At 40.7% G+C, this 20,623-nt stretch overlaps 2 protein-coding genes across 2 annotated transcripts in view; both read left to right on the top strand.

The window, feature by feature from the left end:
- Window positions 1–15,676, top strand: part of LOC102312420 (1-phosphatidylinositol 4,5-bisphosphate phosphodiesterase gamma-1) — a 43,798-nt gene extending 28,122 nt beyond the window's left edge. Inside the window, exons 17-32 of the mRNA XM_005951013.2 lie at window positions 558–758; window positions 1,152–1,271; window positions 1,388–1,571; window positions 2,841–2,918; window positions 4,246–4,349; window positions 4,430–4,526; window positions 4,614–4,680; window positions 6,063–6,229; window positions 8,709–8,805; window positions 8,892–9,116; window positions 10,283–10,428; window positions 10,888–11,002; window positions 11,103–11,264; window positions 11,397–11,485; window positions 11,995–12,179; window positions 12,307–15,676. Of these exons, the coding sequence (XP_005951075.1) occupies window positions 558–758; window positions 1,152–1,271; window positions 1,388–1,571; window positions 2,841–2,918; window positions 4,246–4,349; window positions 4,430–4,526; window positions 4,614–4,680; window positions 6,063–6,229; window positions 8,709–8,805; window positions 8,892–9,116; window positions 10,283–10,428; window positions 10,888–11,002; window positions 11,103–11,264; window positions 11,397–11,485; window positions 11,995–12,179; window positions 12,307–12,367 (2,098 nt within the window). The 3' untranslated portion in view covers window positions 12,368–15,676. The remainder of the gene's footprint in view (window positions 1–557; window positions 759–1,151; window positions 1,272–1,387; window positions 1,572–2,840; window positions 2,919–4,245; window positions 4,350–4,429; window positions 4,527–4,613; window positions 4,681–6,062; window positions 6,230–8,708; window positions 8,806–8,891; window positions 9,117–10,282; window positions 10,429–10,887; window positions 11,003–11,102; window positions 11,265–11,396; window positions 11,486–11,994; window positions 12,180–12,306) is intronic.
- A 2,184-nt stretch (window positions 15,677–17,860) lies between these two features.
- The window catches only part of LOC102311800 (alanine aminotransferase 1), a 13,153-nt gene continuing 10,390 nt past the window's right edge, over window positions 17,861–20,623 (top strand). Inside the window, exon 1 of the mRNA XM_005951011.3 lies at window positions 17,861–18,147. Within this exon, the coding sequence (XP_005951073.1) occupies window positions 17,896–18,147 (252 nt within the window). The 5' untranslated portion in view covers window positions 17,861–17,895. The remainder of the gene's footprint in view (window positions 18,148–20,623) is intronic.

Here is a 20,623-nt window from a genome sequence, read left to right on the forward strand (position 1 = left end):
TGTCAGAAAAGGTTTCTAATTATCTTGAAAGTTGGTATAAGAGTTTCCTTTACCACACCAAATCCATTGAAGCTGAGCAGTAAGCAGCATCTCATTACACTATCCTTTAAAACACGGAGGTGATTCTGATTTGCATTTCAATAAAATTAATCTTGGGCTTGTAGCGATCATACCTTTTCTTGGAGCTTGTCTTGGGTTGGACAGTAATGATTGTCTCCCATCCAACCCTGGTGAATGGCTGTGGGAGAGACAGTAAAAATATTTAGTTTAGTCATAGAATAATGAAGCCTGTGCAAGACATTAACAGAACAGCTTTAAACACTAGACAGACTCGCTTAGCCCAGGCTTTCCTAAAATGACTAGCGGTAACTAGGCTTAAAAAAAACAACTTTAGCAAATAAGGAACCTAAATGTTTAGAAGTTGCCTACAGAAGAATAAATCATCGACAGTTCAGGGACCCACATATGATAAAACTCTGACTGAAGAAGATAGGACTAAAGAGACTAGAGAGAAGGAACTAAATCACAGTACTAATGCAATCTTATTCGCCTTCCAGGCGCTCTGGTCGGGTCCAGCACTGCAGGATACATTCACGTCAAGAGTCTGGCTCCACCCGCTTCTACCTGACTGATAACCTGGTGTTTGACAGCCTCTACCGGCTCATCTGCCATTATAGAGACACGCCGCTCCGCTGCAACGAGTTTGAGATGAGGCTGGGAAACCCTGTACCTCAGCCGAATGCACACGAAAGCCGAGAGTGAGTGACTCACATCTTAATATAATAAAGTAGAGGGTAAATGTATTGATACTTTAGTGTAAAAATACATTACAAGTTCAAGTCGTGCATTAAAAATGTCCTGTAATGTAAGCAAAATGATGCTAGAATAGAGGAAAAAATATGAATCTTTATTATTGATGCCTTTAATATTTATTGTATTTTATAGACTGCAGGTTACATAATTTTCATTACTGAATCAAATCGTCTTTGAATTATGTTAGTAATTAGTTCATTAAAACAATCATAAAATTAAAGTAACAGCTTTTGTCCTGCCAGCATTACGAATGAATACCAATGAATTCATTGCTCAATGTACTCCACAAGTGACAGTGCAAAAAACAAACTGTTAAAATGAAGTTTGTTGCTGTTCAGGTGGTACCACTCCAACCTGTCCCGTGTTCAGGCTGAACACATGCTGATGCGTGTGCCCAGAGACGGAGCTTTCCTGGTTCGAAAACGCAGTGAACACAACTCCTACGCCATCTCCTTCAGGTAGAACTCGACACACCGTAAAGGACAAAAATATGAGTTCTGGTCTCTGCTCAGTTAATTCTTAAAGTCAGCATAAAAATGTCATTTATTTTTGTCTATAACTTTTTTGTGTGTAGGGCAGAGGGTAAGATCAAACACTGCCGTATCCAGCAAGAAGGCCGTCTCTTCATGTTGGGTAGCTCGGCAGAGTTTGAGAGTCTGGTGGATCTGGTGAGCTACTATGAGAAACATCCTCTGTATCGTAAAATGAGGCTCCGCTACCCCATCAATGAAGACACTCTGGACCGGATGGGCACCACGGTTGGTCAAGACACACCTCACTTCAAAGCATAGCCTTGTTGTACAGTATTGTGTAGTCTTAAGCGCCCCCTCATTTCTTTTTATTTTCTCTACAGGGAGACAAAATGTAATGAAATTTTCACTCCTTTTCAGTCCAGTCCTTGTACTGGACCATTTTCAGTGTTTTGATTGTTTGTTGAGCCACTCAACACTGAATTATTCAAACATAAAAAAGCATCTAACTCAAGGCACGGACCTGTGTTGTTACACATAACAGACAACTTGGCAAAGAACGAATTTTACATTTTATCGTTTTGTAACTAGCAGCCGGTCACAAAGACACATCATTTGTTTACATTTCACTGGTTGAATCACGAAAAATGCACAGTGAAAAATCAGACATATGCCAAATTACAGAAGAGCTGGACTGAAAATCAGTGGCAACCATTTTTATACACTATTGAATTTCAGCCAGTGGGGATGGGGATCTTAATAGAATTGATGGAATTAGGTAGAAATGTACCATCAGATTTTGATCAGTCATGCAATAGCATCTGGAAAGCACCTGAATGGCAGCAGCTATACTTTTCAGCATAAGAATGATCCCTGATACATTACGTATGCAGTAAAAGCATAGCTGCATACAAAAGCACACCAATGGAACACTGTCAGTCATGGCACCCCCAGATCCTGAGTCCCAACATTGCTGTAGTGGTGCGGGATGAGTTTGACAGAGAACAGAACAAAAGGCAGACATGATCCAAAGAAGAGCTTTGGAATGACCTTAAAGAAGCTTTGAGAACCATTCCTGAAGAATATTTACAGAAATGACAAGAAACCTTGCCTAAAAGATCTCAGGCTATGTTGAAGAATAAAGGTGCTGATACTAAATATTGGCTTTCATGCTTGTTAAAATTGTACAAAATCAGTTCTTACATTATACTACTACTACTCATCAAGAAATGCTACACAACTAAGTGAATTTCCATTCAATATGAACATATAAAAAGCTGATTTTCAGAGTTTTAGGGTGCAACGGAGTCATTAATCTAATAATAATTTAATGTGCTTAATATTTCGTTGTTGTTTAGTCTATGTCTGACAATAGCAAACAAAAAGGCAGACCTTGTATTTCCTGTTAAACATGCACACTGTTCCAATGGTGGAATGCTTCTATTAAACATTGCCAAAGTCAAATATTGATGTTAGTGTATGTTGAATTAATTCAAAGTCAGTCAGAAGTAACAAAACAAAAATGGTGGCTGAAAACTTGATTATTTATTTTTCCAGGAGCTTGACTATGGAGCGCTGTATGAAGTTCGCACTCCTCATTTCTATGTGGAGGCTAATAAGATGCCCACAGCACGGGTGAGTGTGACTGGAAACACATGGCCTATGGCCCTTAAGTTTAATGGGTTTGTTTATTGATTATCACATATTATCATATTCTTTAGTAAATGATTAGTAGTTTTAATTGCCTCATTTTGCTACTATGGAAACACTGTCTAATAGCCTTTGGCAGCTCTCTGCAGTAGCAGCACAGGTACAAAGTACAGGAAATGTTTGTTTTCAGTCGGGTATTGGGAGTCCAATGTCCTTGAGGGGCTAACAGTAAAACTACTGGCACCAAAGAAGAGAGTGGGGTTTGTGCTTTTAGAATAATTAAAGGAACCAAAAAGAGAGACTGTTTATTTAAAAAGAGAAGCTGTGACTGAAAGAAACAAACGAAGAAAGAACAGAAGGAAAGAACCAACTGTGTTTTTAAGAGACAGTTTAAAAAATGTAATTAACTTTGGCGCCATCAAGCGGCTGCATCTAAAGCACAATGTGGCTGTTACGTCCCCACTTAAATGCTAGGCAATGAGGGTGGGGGACAGTAACAGTTAGATCCAGGTGGAATGAAAAGAATGCCAGGCAGAGGTATTTAATATAAAATAGATCTTTATTGTAGGCAAACACCTCAATAATCATATAAATGGCAACAACAAAAGGAGACAGCACCGCTGCTTTAATGAGAAATCAGGGAGGTCAACCCAAAGTGGTAATGACCACTTCAACAAAGGAAGCAACAATAAGGCTTCAACAGAAAGAGACAGCAACGCTGCTAGCAAACAATATCCAGGCAGGCCACACAAACTAATGAAGGCTGCCGTCACTCATGGGCAATCACTGCTCAGTTAAGCACTACTCACAAAGAGCCACACACCAGAAGGCTGGCCACACGCAGCAGGCTGTTCCACACCTAGGCTAGCAGCACACTCTGACCAGCACAGAGGAAATCCACCAGAAACCTCTCCCTCCTCCTCCACACTGCTCTTCTCCAGCTTATATCACCCTTGAGGGTAATTGGTTGTAACGAGAGCAGATGAGCAGCAGGTGTGACCTAAAGGAGAAGGCAGGGGCAGAGAGAGACAAGGGGAGGGGCCAGAACGAAGGAGGAGGAGAGGGAGAAGACAACACCACGCCCACACAAGGGCAGTATCAGGAGGCCCAGCTAGGGCCGTAACAGTGGCATAAATGCTGCAATGAACTCAGTGAAAGCAACACATGTGATGCTTCTTATCACTTTAATTCACGTTTCAAACCTCCACAGCATTAGTTATGTCTCAAAGTGCGTTCTCATTTCTCTAAAATTGTGTTTTCTTAATTGCATCAGAGTTTGTGAACTGGTCCTGTTTCTCCCTGCATGTTTTAGTGTACGGTCAAAGCTCTGTATGACTATCGAGCTCAGAGAGAAGACGAGCTATGTTTCCCCAAACAAGCGCTCATCCTGAATGTGGATAAGCAGGAGGGCGGCTGGTGAGTGACGCTCAGGTGCACATGTACCTTCTTCTGTTTTCTGCATACCTTCTTGCTGTTGATATGCGACCTGCCTTTAGGTGGAGAGGTGACTATGGAGGAAAGAAGCAGCTGTGGTTCCCTGCAAACTATGTAGAGGAGGTCCCTAGTTCCCCCACTAGAGAGATGGATGAAGCAGTGAGCTCTGATTCACTCACTACTTTCAAATGAGCTTCCAGCTTTCACTGTGTATTATTCTGACAAATATTTATTCTTTTGTGTCAGTCCACAGAGAACAGTCCTCTGGGAACTTTCCTCAAAGGCTTCATAGATGTACCAACCTGCCACCTGGGTTAGTGGATAAACGTTCTTATGTGTTATAGTTTTATCAGGTATATTAAATAATTACTGCAGGAAGGGACTAGTTCCTGCTCAAAATGATGTTGAAATTTAAACTTGATCAAAAAGATCAGTCCACAACTAGGATCATTAACTATTTTAGAAATCGAGGATTTGGTCTTTTAAAACGAGCTGCTCTCTGGTTTGTATTTTAGACAATGCAATGTTTTTAATAGTTTAACTGCATACATGTGTTTACCAGAACAATTTATTGTTTTACATGTCATATTAAAAAATATTATTTTAAAGAAAACAATTTCTTACATGCAAAAGAAAAGAAATAAGTAAAGTAGTGTCAAATAAAATAAGGTGTACATGCAACCTAAATAAGGTATATAAAAAAATAAGCCTTTATCTTCTTGGAATGCTTTCCAACATTATTACGAGGCAAAAAAGGACTCTGACAGTATTGTGTCTCCTGAGTGAGGTAATTGTGGGTTTTTATGTGAAATACATACATCTTGTACACTCCAAGCCCTTATTTAAAGCTGGATAGCTGCTGTCAACCTTAAGCTACCAAATTGAAACATGGTTTCAGACTAAGTTAACAGTTGATCTGAATCAGTGTTTTTGTTGAAAAATTGGGCGTCACTTTTTATTCACACACATGATACATTTCTACTGCAGGTGTATTTTTAGTCACAAATGTGGGTGAAGCGGTTGCACTTACATGGTGACAACTGGGCTCTACAGAGTTATATTAGTATTGAAGTATTAAAGTAAAAACAGCATAACAGATTTTGTTAATGCTGTTTTTAGATTGCTCTGTGGAAGTCCTGTTCTCACTCCTTGCAGGTTTGCCCCTGCTGTGACTTCCACATGTCTCAACTTTCTCAACTTTAAGACTTCATCATCGTCACCAACATGAATTTCAAGTTCAAGATTTATGTGTTTTGACACAGAATGAAAGAGACTTGTCGTGCATCACAGAGGCCACAAAACAGAGCAGTCTAAAAAAAAACCCATCACTGGTAGCGAGGCAGAAATGCAAAAGATGATGAATTTGAAGGTGAGATTGGCCTAAATTAAATTAGTCAGGGTTTTAGATTTGCATGGATTCATTAGTGGAAAGTAAAGCTCTGGGCTCTTACCTAGGCATAATACTGCTTTGCACATGTAGATGATACTGGGCTCAAAATTCAAAACCAGGAAGTCCAGCCAGTTGTTTTAGGACTGAAGAAGCCTCTTGGATGATCAGTAAAATGTTTTCATAAACCAGCTCTCAAGACTATCATGACCTAGATGCATGAGAAACTACACAGGCATATTTATCCAATTCTAACTTCTTCCCTCACTTTTTTCTCGTTCCACTTGTACCTCCTTTAATCTCTGCAGTGGTGCATAAAGACGGAAAGAATTCCCGGGCCTTTGTGTTCACTATCCACTCCCAACACCTCTCTTCTCATCCGGTCCAGACTCTGGACGTAGCAGCTGACAGTCTGGAAGATCTCACCGGCTGGGTCAGCAAGATCAGAGAGGCTGCACAGAATGCTGATGCACGAGTGAGTGCAACTCCGCACACATACACGGATGAGTGCAAACACATCTGTTAGAGTTTTTGCTACTTGAATAATTAGACCGCAGGTCGTCAGGACTTCACTTAAGGACTTTCCTTGCTTACATGAAAACGTGACAGAGCCTCGATTACACTTCGCATCACAACTAAATTTTGTAAATAGCAATATTTATGACTATGTATATGATATATGTGGCTTTTCTAGAACAATTAAGTATGAATATTTTTCAGATGTTTGTGTAAAATGATTTGTTTTATCTTTATGCTCGATTGGACTGGATGTTTGCTGTGTTTGTCAAACTGACTTATGGTTACTCTTTTGATCATAAAGCAGGAAACTACATATAAAAAATTTAGAGATTAGGAAATGTTTTCATCTCTAAGCGGAGTCTGCATTTATGGGTCCGAGCCTGTGGTGAGCTTAGCAGTTTTGTCTAGCTGAATATCTAATTTTGGGGGTGACAAACTGAGAGATTAATGGGTTGGTGAGTTATATCTGTGCTATGAAGGGGGCTCTCTCTTCACCTGGTCAAAGCACTTTAGTCACTTGCCGAGGACATCATCTGCTCCTGACAATGTTGTATTCAGATTTCACTTTAAAATTGTCTACATGCACCACGTTTTCATGTCTTCTTTAATACACTACAGCAGGGGTGAGGGAACTCCAGGCCTCGAGGGCCGGTTTCCTGCAGGTTTTAGATCTCACCCTGGGTCAACACATCTGAATCAAATGATTAGTTCATTACCAGGTCTCTTGAGAACTTCAAGACATGTTGAGGAGGTCATTTAGCCATTTAAATCAGCTGTGATGGATCAAGGACACATCTAAAACCTGCAGTTCCCTACCCCTACGTTATGGTGTAGTGTAAAACTTGAACACGCTCTCAGTCTTGCAGAAGTCCACTTTACTGTTAGTGTGAACACTGAGGTTCTTGTAACCCTCTGCTGTCTCCAAACAGAGCTTGGGAATGGAAATAGGGATCACTGGTGTTGTTGTCCTCCTCATGCCCACAACCAGTTCCTAGGTCGTTACCTCATTAAGCTGCAGATGGTTGTGCTTTGCTGCATTCTTCCTCATCACCAGCCTAAAGTCTGTGGTGTTTGGGGTGAAGAGAAAAGGAGACGAGATAGGAGATATGTTTCCTGTGTTTTGTGATCAGCAACACACAAGTCTGTGAGAAACACAAAAACACTGTGGGAATCACTTTGTTGACTCTTGCATGCTAACTCCCCACTTCTTCGACTCCACTGCTGTTAGCTGGCCTTAAACCAGTGATGGTCTTCAGACCTCCCTCATGTTGTTTTGCTGAGATTTCCACTCCAGCTCCCTCCTGTATTTGTCCTTGGCCTCCCTGACTTATGCCTTCAGTTCATTTTGAACTTCTCTCACTGCCTCCCTGTTAGCAGACCTCAAAGCTCTCTTTTTCCTGTTGAGCAGTGCTTTGATGTCCTTTGTTACCCATGGCTTGTTGTTTGGATAACACTTCACACTCTCTGTTGCAATTGTGGAGTCGGTGTACAAATTTATGTAGTCTGTGGTTAATTCTGTGAGCCCATCGATATCCTCCCACAGAGTGCTTGGCAATTAGTCACCTCAAAACAGCCCTGGAGAGCCACAAAAGCATCCACTGATTATTTCCCCACCGTCCCTGTGGTCATAGGCTATCTCATGACTAAAGGGGCATTGCACAGAGTGATGTGAACCAGGCTGTGATCCAAACGACTAAGCGTGTGGGGGGGAGGATCAGGTTTGGAGCAGATCTATTGTCCTGTCATTTTTGGTGGGGCAGCTAGCCTGCTGGGTGAAGGTGGTTATTGCGGTGTCAAAGGTGTTGTGGTTAAATTCTCAAGCGATAGCAATAAATGCACTTGGATTTTGTCTCTGTAACCGGGTCTGGGGATTTAGGTTCAACATGGCAGTGGAGAAAGCAATCCCCTCAAGATGCTTGGATCTGTTTCCCAGTCCACTGTTTACATCACAGAATGATACATGGGGAACTTAGTTGGAAGTTGCTGTCAGTTTAAGTTGATATAAGAGTTGTAGGTCATAGGTGGGTACATTCCAAATGGGATTCCTAGAAGCTGCTGAAGCATGTTTTTGAATCAAACTGCTACACCACCAGCAGTAATCTCAGCTAGAGTAGAGAGTGTGAATGTATAAAGTTTTCTACGGGACAACCTTGTCAAATAGTGAAACTCCAAACTTGACAGTTTCTTCATACTCATATGTCAGATACATGCTGTTATAATGTCGGTTGTTTATAGAAAATATAGCTAATGTTCTCAGAAGATGATGCAGATTCTTTATTTGTCACATGCATAGTCTGAGCGGAGCGGTCAGGAATGTTGCTCCTTGTTGTCCATGTTGTTGTTTTCATGGTGTGAAAACCATTTGCAGAAAAAAATGTGACATATGTTTAAGAAATGTTCATATTTGTATGGTTGTCTCATCTCCATGGTAACAGATGCAGGAGGAGAAACAGATGGAGAGGAGGAAGAAGATTGCAGTGGAGCTGTCTGACCTCGTGGTCTACTGCAGACCAGTGCCCTTCAATGAGGACAGTAAGGACCATACCATTTCATTTCTTTTACCATTATAAACTGTTGCTGTATGCAATCTCATGTCTCACTTCCTGTTTCATTTGCAGAGATTGGGACGGAGCGAGCATGTTACCGGGATATGTCCTCCTTCCCGGAGACAAAGGCAGAAAAGTTTGCGACCCGTGGCCGAGGGAAACGCTTTCTGCAGTACAACCGTCGTCAGCTTTCCAGGATTTATCCCAGAGGACAGAGGCTGGACTCCTCCAACTATGACCCTCTACCTATGTGGCTCTGCGGCTCACAGCTGGTTGCACTCAATTTCCAGACCCCAGGTCAGTGTGTGGATGCATTACTGTAGAGAGCCTTTCTATCCACACAGTGAGTCCAAGACAGCATGGGTTGATGGCAAGTTGTAAGATTTTCCTCATCTCAGACACTAATTCATGTCTGATCTCAGAGAAATTTATCCATCCATCCATCTTTTTCCACTTATCTGGGGCCGGGTTGCGGGGGCAGCAGCCTAAGTAGAGAAGCCCAGACCTCCCTCTCTTTGGCTACCTCCTCCAGCTTGTGTGGGAGAACACCAAGGTGTTCCGAGGCCAGCTGAGAGATATAATCTCTCCAGCATGCTCTGGGTCTGTCCCGTAGCTTCCTCCCATTGGAGGAGTGAGGAGGAGCAAGAGGCCGCGCAGACCCACCTCACCCGGGAGGCGCTTAGGAGGCATCCGTGACAGATGCCCGAACCACCTCAACTGGCTCCTTTCGATGTGGAGGAGCAGCGGCTCTACTCTGAGCCCCACCTCGAGGGCTGTACTTCTCACCCTATCTCTAAGAGAGAGGCCAGCCACTCTTCGGAGGAAGCTCTTTTCCGGCGCTTTTATCCACAGTCTTGTTCTTTTGGTCACTACCCACAGCTTGTGACCATAGGTGAGGGTGGAGACGTAAAACAACTGGTAAATCGAGAGCTTCGCTTTTATACTCAGATCTCTCTTCACCACAACAGACCGTAACAGCATCCACATCACTGCAGTCACAGCACCAATCTGTCTGTGGATCTCCCGCTCCCTTCTACCATCACTGGTGACCTGTTACCCTGGATACTTAAACTCCTCGACTCAGGGTAGGAACTCGTCCCTGACCTGGAGTGGACACACACCTTTTCCAGCTGAGTACCATGGCCTCAGATTTGGAGGTGCTGACTCTTGTTCCCACTGCTTTACACTCGGCTGACACTTGCCCTCAGGCACGCTCCCCGGGCCTGGCTCCTGAGCAAGTTATCGCTAACAAATTCCTAACAAATTTGACTCGAGCAGTGGCCACCAGGGGGAGACATTGATACAGTGTAACATCTGGCTTACTTTTACAGAAAAGCTCCTATTTGCCTCTAAGAACAACAGGCCGCAGTCTGTCCACATACTCAACCTGTGATGGATCAGTAATCAATTAGTGATGCTAAATACAATTTTACACTCATTCTTTAAAACCTGTCTGTTTGTAGATAAACCCATGCAGCTGAACCAAGCTTTGTTCATGCTTGGAGGTGGGAGTGGCTATGTTCCCCAGCCTGACATCATGAGGGATGACATGTTTGACCCTTTCGACAAGGACACATTGCACGTGGAGCCAATCACCATCCAATTACAGGTCAGATTAACTAAGCAGGATAGAGGGAGTTTGATTGTACAGCTAAGTCAATCCTGAGAGAAAGCAAAGAAGCAGTTCACATTGTCCAGGCATGCTCCCTTTCTAGGTGAGAACAAGCTTAAAACTACACTTTTATTGTTCTTTGAACCATAATGAAAGTTAATGGAAGAAACTGACCATAGCTAGAGTTAGAAAGGCCACAAAGTCACACTCAGCCACCGTTTTGGCAGATCAGTTCATACAGAAGGTGGTATTTTTGCTCCCCCCTTTTTTCAAAGCGGAGTGAAAAAAATATCATATGAAGTCAGTTGTCTGACAATATGATCATGAGCCAATTTCAGCTGATTTCTAAAAAATACAGACCGATTTTACTTTGTCAATTAAGTGCTCCCGGCCCACTTTAATATTCTAAGTGTCCAATTTTCCCACTGTCTTGCTTATTCTTGCTCTGTTTCCCAGGTGCTGGGAGCTCGCCATCTGCCTAAGAATGGCCGGAGCATTGTCTGTCCTTTTGTAGAGTTGGAAATCTGTGGAGCCGACTATGACAGTTACAAGTGCAAGACAGATGTTGTAGGTAAGACAGCTGCTGCATAGCAGCAATGAAAATGCAACATTTCAGCAGTTTATGTGCACTCACTGCAGTGTTAACCCTCTGCTTTTCTCCACCCTCCTAGCTGATAATGGTCTGAATCCTGTGTGGGTGCAGAAGCAGTTTGTGTTTGATATCCACAACCCCACCTTCACCTTTCTGCGCTTCACTGTCTACGAGGAGGACATGTTCAGCGATCCCAACTTCCTGGCACAGGCAACTTACCCAGTCCGTCTGCTCAAAACAGGTGAGTGCGCAAATGTCTCCAGAATACAAACTTATGAGTTATTTATTTTTGTATTTTTTAGATTGCAATGTTTCTGGAAATATTTCCTAATCGTAATTTACATTGAATTGGTTTAATTTTCTGTTTTACCAGGCTACAGGAGTGTACCTCTAAAGAACAGCTACAGTGAGGAGCTCGAGCTAGCGTCCCTTCTGGTTCACATAGAAATCGTCAATGCTAAGGTTTGGGCTACTTTATCTCTGCAACAAACAGGACATCTGAATAATAGTACTCTGCAGGCATGAGGCAAGATTTTTGGTTTCCATTTGTAGTTCAAAGATCTGTTGATGTGGAATCTACACACAGAACCCCTGACTTTCACCGCTGTGAGATACATAGCCACAAATAACATGGTATCAGCAAATAAAGTTCACTAAGCACAGTCATATTTGATGATTTCTGGATTTCCAGTTAGCAGCACTGCTGTTAGTTGAAGCTGAACACCACCATCTGAACGTGAAAATTCCAGCGTGAAATAACCTTTTTGTACACGTCTTCATCATTATTTCCACAAAACAAATATCACACAGCCTCTTTTTTCAACTAGGCACTAAAAGTCACAAATTCATGAATCGTTAAAAATGTTCAAAATTTATGATTCATTACAAATCCACATTTATCAAATCCCACTGTTAAGTATTACATTCTGAAATAAAGCTGTTGCATTCTCTATCCACCTTGTGGCTACAAGGAGGAAGACGATGAGAACTTGTACACATCCATCCAGCGGTTGCGAGATCGAACCTGCGAGCTGTCCAACCAGGTTTCTCTCCTGGAGAGGTCAGGCTCCGCAGACCTGAGCTATCAGCAAAGTCTGGAGGAGCTCCGAGCCGCTCAGGACCAGCTGAGTGAGCTGGTGGAGGCTCGCAACCGCAGGTTAGTCCCTTAGCAGGGGCTCCTGCAAGCTTTAATTTAACATCTCCAAATTACATCTGTATCTGCTACATCTGCTATCTGTCTGTCTTCCACTAATCTGTCACTGTTTTTCTTGCTGCTCTTTCAGGCTGATGGAGAAGAAGAGAAGGGAGAAGCTGAGACAACAGGTGATAGCAAAGCGCAGCTAATCCTCCCGTCCACCCGAGAGCGCTAAACTCCAACACAAACTGTGCCTCATAGGTTGTGTGGTGACAGCCTGAATAGAACAGGGCTCGGTTCCAGGAAGCATATTCAATATACTGTTAGTCTGATAAACTCTTAGTTGATTAACTCTGATATCAGAAGCTCAAGGTTTTCAGTTTCAGAACAGCTCATAAGTGTTTTCTTTCTCTACTCACTTGCATGAGTAGAGAAAGGAAACACTCATCACTGAAGATCAGATACCACAATGCAACAGGGGAATATAGTGCAGAGTCTTCATTTTAATCAAATGAATGGAGGAATGTGAACATGTGCCAGTGCTGACTATGACATTTATCGGGGGGGGGGACTCATTTTAATTTGCTTGGACCAGTCTGTTATCATTACAGACCTTACAAACTTTTATATGAAATTTAAAATTTTCTATCGTGTTTCACAGTCCTTTACATGAGATGTGCATCCAAAACGGACCAAAAACGCATGAACTGGGAAATTACTGAAGCCGAATTCAATCCAGGCCCGATCCAGTATGAATCTGTGATTCTTGTCCATTTTCAATCTTTTCTGTTGTGCAAGTGGACTCCAACCTGACCATAGTTTCTGATCCATTGTGGAGCCTATCATAGGCTACCTGTGGGCAAATCTGGGTCTGAGTTGATCCAATGAGAAAGATTCAGGTGATTTTTTTTAGTCGAAAACATCAGATTCAAATTCTGATTTTCAGACTCTCTACCATTCAGCCTGATGTTTGACTTTAATTTAATGAGTTAATGACTGAATATCAATCTGTGAACACATTTCAACATGAAATCTACAGAACACACCGCATTTTGCCTAAAAAGCCAATTTAAAATACATTTTTAGACTCTTAATGCCCTTTCAGCCTAATCTTCATTCAAATATTCATCTCCAACATCTGTGACTGATAGTATGACCGATAGCAACACGGGAAATGAAGTTCATTGACCAGTGTGTTGTCTGTCTAACGCTTCATACAGATCAATTTAACATAAACAGTAATTGCTACAGTGCTCTAAACTTGTTGATAGGCTGACAGTTACACAACTGTCCACAGGGTCACAGAAGAGATGGATCTGAGTGAGGGTAAAAGCACTCAAATCTAAAAACAGCTAACTGAGGTCTAACTGGGATTTGTGTTTTTCTAAAAATGTAAATTTCCTTAAATGAATTACCTGTGCTATGCACTTTCATAGTGAATGAGGAGCTGAATCAGAGTATCAGTCAGCTGATTCAGCAGCAGCAGGACATTGAGCGGTTTTAGTTCTGTTTACCCAGTGACTGAGTTTAAGTTAACTCGCTTTCTGGAACAGAAAACCTGGCGTTTTCCTCATCTCAGGGTTAACAAAGAGTTGTTAGATAAACCTGCTTCCTGGAGTAGACTCTAGCAGGCTTTCTACAGCAGCCACATGCAATCCATTTAGAAGTGAAGAAAACATGTTCTTTGACGAGAAAATATCATATAGTATAGCAACGTTCTGTGCTGAGGGCAGAATGAAAAAAGTAAACACAAACATAAGTATCTCATGGACTGAAAAGACATAAAACTAAGCTATAAAAACAATCGTGGACTAAAGGCTGAAACATATTAATTGCAAACTGTTTTTTCTGTGACAGATTTCATGAAAAGTAGATTGCATAACAAAACTACAACGTGTTTCTAATACTTTTGGTAATAGTGTCCAATGAAATGGAATCTGGGGAAGTTTAAACCATTGGTGAGAAAAAGAAAGTGTTTGAAAATGAAATATTTATGAAAACAGACATTATTCATTATTTTGATGGACCTGGAAGTTATTTAAAAAGGAAAAACAATCAGTACAATAACAAATAATGAAATTATTCTTTAATTATTATTTGCCATTATTATAAAGAGTCATTGTGGGAATCAGCAGTAAATACAGCTAGCACTTTTTCAAATGCAAACACAATATAAATTTCCATTTGACATTTTCAGATGAATGCTGTACAATTTAAACAATAATTTACCTACAAATCTCCCCCTGAAATTTGCACTTACTTTGTTTCAGGCTTTACCAAGAAAAACAGGATAAAAAGGGAGACGAAAACTCAGGTTACACAAATGTGGGGAATGAAAAATTTAACTGTTCGTAATGGATGGAAAAAGGGGTTAGAGGGCACTTGTAGCAAAAAGGAAGTATCCTGTATGTGCCTTTGTTCTGGAGTGTAATTACTCTTGTATTTAAGAAAGAACAGGAGCTCTCTTTACAACTGGAATAATTTCCCTTTTAGGGAAAACGATCTACAGTCTAGAGGAACATGCTCATTTGGTTTTTGACCACTACCCATTAAATAGGGTTTAAAGGGATCTAAAGATGCAAGTCTGTTCCTCCTAATCAAGACCAAGTCCTCGGGTGATCACTTGAACTCTGCCTCCAGGTGGTGGGGGCTTCTGTCATAGACTTTCTTGTTCTGCCGGGGAGAGCACAAATTCTCACCAAACCACGTAGAGAAGGTTTTTTTTAATATTTCTTCAAAGGGCTCTAAATTTATCTATACTACCTTCAGAGAAGTGTGAGAACAGTGAGTGGGGGAGGAGACGAGAACGCTCCCCTGGGTGTCTGCATAGGGGCTCAGATGTGTTCGCCTCTACAGGGAAACACCCACAAATAAAGGGCTATCACTAAAAAAAAAAAAAAACAAGCAAAGAAAAAAACAACAACAAAAAAAACCTAGTAAAGCATTCTTTTTACCTGCCAGCTCTGATTTCATGCCTTGTTTCTAAACCATCGATCAAGATCAGTTTCCATCATCTGACTTTAATCAACAGATGTGGCCCAACTGGTCCTGAATTTGCCAAAAGCAGCTTTGATTGGACCCTCTGCATGACTTTATATTTAACCACCCACCCCTGTAGCTACTTCATCTCCTCCCCTGTCTGATTTCTCATTGTATATAACTTCTTTTATTTATCAGACAGCTGTAGATCCTGTTTTAATAGATAAAAGAACGTGCTACAAGGATGCTAGCGGACTTCAGATTGAAGATACTATAACTTTATGTAGAAATTATTATTGTGTACCTGGAGCTCCCTTTAACTGTCCCCGTAGACACAAACCTCTCTTTCTCCCTACACTGCAGTTGCACTGGGTAGGGACTTCTATGCAAAGGTCATCGTTTTGGCCTATAGCCATTGTGTATTAGGCGGTTGACACAAGTTGTGTTTTTCTCTCTGCACCTATGCTAACTGTCCAGTATTATTATTCTGTATTGCAAATCATGTGCAAGTTTCCATTTAATAAAGCTCTTTCATGTAATCGGCAGAATGTCTTTTCATTTTAAAATAAAAATCCAGAAAAAGGAGTGATCACATTTTTATTGATATATATATATATATATTTTCTTTTTTTTCTTCTTCTAATGATTAAAAAAAATTGCATCCAAACAAATTCTGTCCCCTAACGTGCGGCAACCAGCCGCTCTCCACCTAGCTCCCTCCTCAGGTATGGCTCCAGGGTGGGGCCCTGGTTAACCGTCTCAGGTAATTTCACCCCATGGCAGGAAAGGGACCCTCTAGTCCAGGGCTGCCCAATCCCAGTCCTCAAGAGCTACTGTCCTGCAGCTTTTAGATGCATCCCTACTCCAACACAGCTGAATCAAATGGTTTGATTACCTCTTCAGCATGCCATCATGTTTGGCAAAGGCCTGATAACAAGCCATTCATTTGATTCGGGTGTGTGGGAACAAGGATGCATCTAAAAGCTGCAGGAGGGTAGCTCTCGAGGACCGGGATTGGGCACCCCTGGTCTAGTCCAAGTCTGCTCTGTTGTATAAAAGCTAAACTTATACAATTATATATGTGTCAAGTAATTGATAAGCAACATTTTTCACTGAGTCATTATGTGAACCAAATTAAGAACTGTTTAAATGCTGCTATGCTGCTATCAGTTAAAGAAAATTCAAAGTTATGGGCTAGCACAATCCATTTCATTCCAAACTTCCCAAAATATTCTACTTTTGCACTTTGTCATAGTTGTCTGTAAAAAGATTTCCCACTTTATTTTAATGTTGTTTTATTAGTTATTATTTTTCCTCTGTACAGTGTTTATCCTTATTCCTATGTTGCATTTCTGAAGAATAGTTGTTGCCAAGCTTTTTATCCTTGATCGGCAAATGAAGTAGATTTCTATTCTGATTTTGTCAAAGCATTACATTACAAGCATTACAAAGAGCTTGTTCAACAGGTAGTCATATGATAAAAATATTTATTGACCCTTATTTATTTATTCGGAACATGCTGATATGTATGTGACTGGAGCCCCAGTGTAAATTAAATAAGAGCCTTATAAAAGGAATGGTGTCATTAATAACTGCAAAAACAGTTGCGTATTAAAACCACAAATTTCTAAAATATTGTGATCTATTTAAAAATACAAGTTAATATATAAATATTCTTGCTTAGGTTTTACATTACATTATTTTCTTTTAGACCAGTACATAGGTCTCTTTCTGGTCAAAGAATTACAAATTAAACCTGCAGTCCCATTTCATTCTGTTGAAGTGGTCCACCAGTTAGTTATTCTTTAATTTGTTGTGGTAGAACAGTGGTTCCCAAAATGTCTGTGAAGGTTCTCAGTCATCCAGGTCATCGTAGTCAAAGGAGCTTGCAAAGAAAAGCGGTGGTTCCCAAACTTTTTTTGCTGCCCCCCGCGCGCGCGCACACTCACACTCACACTCACGCACTAACACATCCTCCAACCACACACACCCATATTTTGCTCCATTGCGGTTTATTTCACACCTCAAATATTTAGTAAACAGTTACGCGAATAGTAATCTGCAATAAATTACAGGTAGTAAGGAAATAAACTACTAACTCTTTTACGCTACGTCCGCACCTACACGGGTATTTTTGAAAATGCAGCGGTTTCGTCCACACGTAAACTCCTTTTTTGCGTTTACGTGTGGAGGAGGAATACAGAGTTCGTCATGCAACGTCAAAGGTATGTGCCTTTTTTCACGTCACGCTGTGCGTCACGTTATTGATTACATGAGATGAATTGCAGAATGGCAGATATTCGGATTTACAGGTTTTACACGCTTGCATATAAACACGCAGTTACTGTCTCTCTATTTAGAACGGCAGAGGCGTCACGGTGTAATTATTTTACATGTAGTTGTTTTTATTCTGTGTAATAATATTCAACATTGCTATCAATACATTTTTCAAAAAATGCCTCTCTGTGCAAAATGGGTTTAAAAACATAAACAGCTGTGGGATACTATTTGTCTGTTTAGACAGGGGGACCAAATCGTGGTAGGATGGCAGAATCAGCCTGATATTATTTGTATCCCACTGTAACTTTACTGTATAAAGAGCTAACATCTGAAAGGGAAGATATGCTTCACCATATTTTCTAGTCTTTGGCTTAGAATGAAGTTGGTTTGGAAACATTCAGCGATGCTTCATCTACTGCTTTGCGTTTGTGTGGCGCCCTGTGCTAGCAGTGTCCAAGCATTGTCCCCGCCCCCCGCAATGGCTTTGGGCGGGCCCCACACTTTGGGAAAGTCTGTGCTAGAAAGTAATTTGGAAGAAGCAGTGTCTGTCTGGCAAAGCTCCTCGGACTGCAATAGTTTTAAATGGACAGCTCCAACATTTGAGTTCAACTGTTTCATGGAGATGATGACTTCTCTTCAACATGTGAACCCCACAGTGAGAGGGCTTAGAGACTCTCCGCAAACTATGCTTCAGAATCTGGCTGAACGAATCAGAAAAGAGATTTCACTGGTAAGTCCTGGCAATCAGCTCAAACGTATATCCAAAATATCTTTCTTTTAAGTAAAAGTGTCCGTGGAATAAAGTAAATGCAATCTCTGTAGCAAACATCGGGAAAGACTAGCCTCTCTTCAAGTGGTAAAGCAATGTGTGTTTTTTATTTATTTATTTATTTATTTTTAGAACATGTAGCCAAATGTGTAAATGAGAATGCATACATTTCCCTACTGGAGATGTAAATATAGGTAAGTTGACACTTGCCAAACTCCTTGATTTACACATAAAAGGTATTTACAGATCTGTCATAGCAAACAATCACAAAAATCACTTGTGACAAGACAGCTCTACTTGCTTACAGGATTTACAGTTATCTACACACTCTTAGATCTACTGAGGAGTGCTAAATTAAAGGAGTTAAAGTAACATAAAGCATCTCAGTAAGGTGACAACATGCAACTACACTATGCGGTTGTGCCTTAGATGTTGAAGCAGGCCGTCTACTAATCAGAAGGTCTTACAAATTGAGAGTTACAGATTCCTGTGGAGAAGGAATTAAATACATTTTTCTTTGATTTTTTGTTTAATTGTTTATTTTTTAATGGTTGTCACAGGGTTGTGAACAAATGTCTACATCTTCTCCACATACACAGCAGTAGTGTTACACCACCTTTAAAGGTGAAGTCAGTAATTTATTTTACGCTATTAAATAGCCAAAAACCATAGTGTACTCCGAAATATATAGGAGGTTGGTGTGTAATTACGTCTTCCAACAAACATATAATTAATCTATTAAAAATACACATCAGTAGGTTTGCAGTTTGTGGAAGCAGCAATGTTGTCCCACTCTATTTGAATGCAGTGGTCGGGAAGGACTTCTTTCATCAGACTAATCACGTTTTATGTGGGCCAAATGTAAAATACCAAATGTAGAAGAGAAGAGAGTCCCCGTAGGCATTTGCATACTGTGAGGATACATTTTAATTCATGTCTGCTCCTCCATATTCAAGATATGAAGCATCACATCTATGTTCTGTTGTAGGAGAAAGATTCCAACAGACAAAAACTGGCTAAATAATAACAACAGCTGGTTAAAAACTAACACTATGTTAATGTTCGAATCACACTTTCTCAATGATAAACAGTTTGATTACATTCTTACGGTGGCCCCTAGAGACAAAGCACGTACAAACTCCAAAACACTTGCAAACTCCAAAACACGTACAAACTCCGAAACACTTGCAAACTCCAAAACACTTGCAAACTCCAAAACACATGCAAACTCCAAAACATGTACAAACTCCAAAACACTTGCAAAATCCAAAACACTTGCAAACTCCAAAACACATGCAAACTCCAAAACACATGCAAACTCCAAAACACTTGCGAACTCCAAAACACTTGCGAACTCCAAAACACACATATATGTAAGCAATGAGCCAAATTTAGTAATGCCAACATACTGAAGGAACAACATTTGTCTCTTATATATGATACACCTATATATGCACTGTCAAAGATACTTGTCTTTGAGTGAAGATTTAAGGTGATAAGACATATAAATAACTGCAACTTGAATCTGTACTGAAGCTCAGTATTTGACACAGAGTTCATGTTCACTGCTGTAATAGCTAATAATGATTAATATAATAACTATAATATTGGCCATATTATATTTACATTACCAAAGTGATATGACTTTAGTCTCATGAACAACATCAGCTAATTCTTATTTACTAACTAATCTTGAAATAACTGTTCAGTACAGAAATGAAGCCCAAAAATCATGTTTTACTGTCCTGTGGTCTCAGCCTCAGATACTTATCAAATCACACAAAGCTCTTGTAGAAACAAACAAACAAATGAACAAAATATGTTCTCCCTCATTTCTGTCAAACCAAGTTGTATGACACGTTTCCAGCGGTTAGTATCATGGTTGCTAGGCAACCTGGGAAGCGCGACGGAGACTAGACCGTCCCATACAGACAAACTTGCCGTTTATTTTGCAAATCGAGCTCAACACTGCCCCTAGCGTCCTGGAGCACTTCCGTTGTGTTTTGGAATTTGCATGTGTTTTGGAGTTTGCAGTGTTTTGGATTTTGCAAGTGTTTTGGAGTTTGCAAGTGTTTTGGAGTTTGCAAGTGTTTTGGAGTTTGCAAGTGTTTTGGAGTTTGCAAGTGTTTTGGAGTTTGCAAGTGTTTTGGAGTTTGCAAGTGTTTGGAGTTTGAGTGTTTTGGAGTTTGCAAGTGTTTTGGAGTTTGCAAGTGTTTTGGATTTTGCAAGTGTTTTGGAGTTTGCAAGTGTTTTGGAGTTTGCAAGTGTTTTGGAGTTTGTACGTGTTTTGGAGTTTGACGTGTTTTGGATTTTGCAAGTGTTTTGGAGTTTGAGTGTTTTGGAGTTTGCAAGTGTTTTGGAGTTTGCAGTGTTTGATTTGTTGTGCAAGTTTTGGGTTGCATGTGTTTTGGAGTTTGCATGTGTTTGGAGTTTGCAT

The sequence above is a fragment of the Haplochromis burtoni genome, unplaced genomic scaffold (genome assembly GCF_018398535.1).
Source record: "Haplochromis burtoni strain Fernald_Lab_line unplaced genomic scaffold, NCSU_Asbu1 Contig_316, whole genome shotgun sequence".
NCBI classification, from domain to species: Eukaryota; Metazoa; Chordata; class Actinopteri; order Cichliformes; family Cichlidae; genus Haplochromis; species Haplochromis burtoni.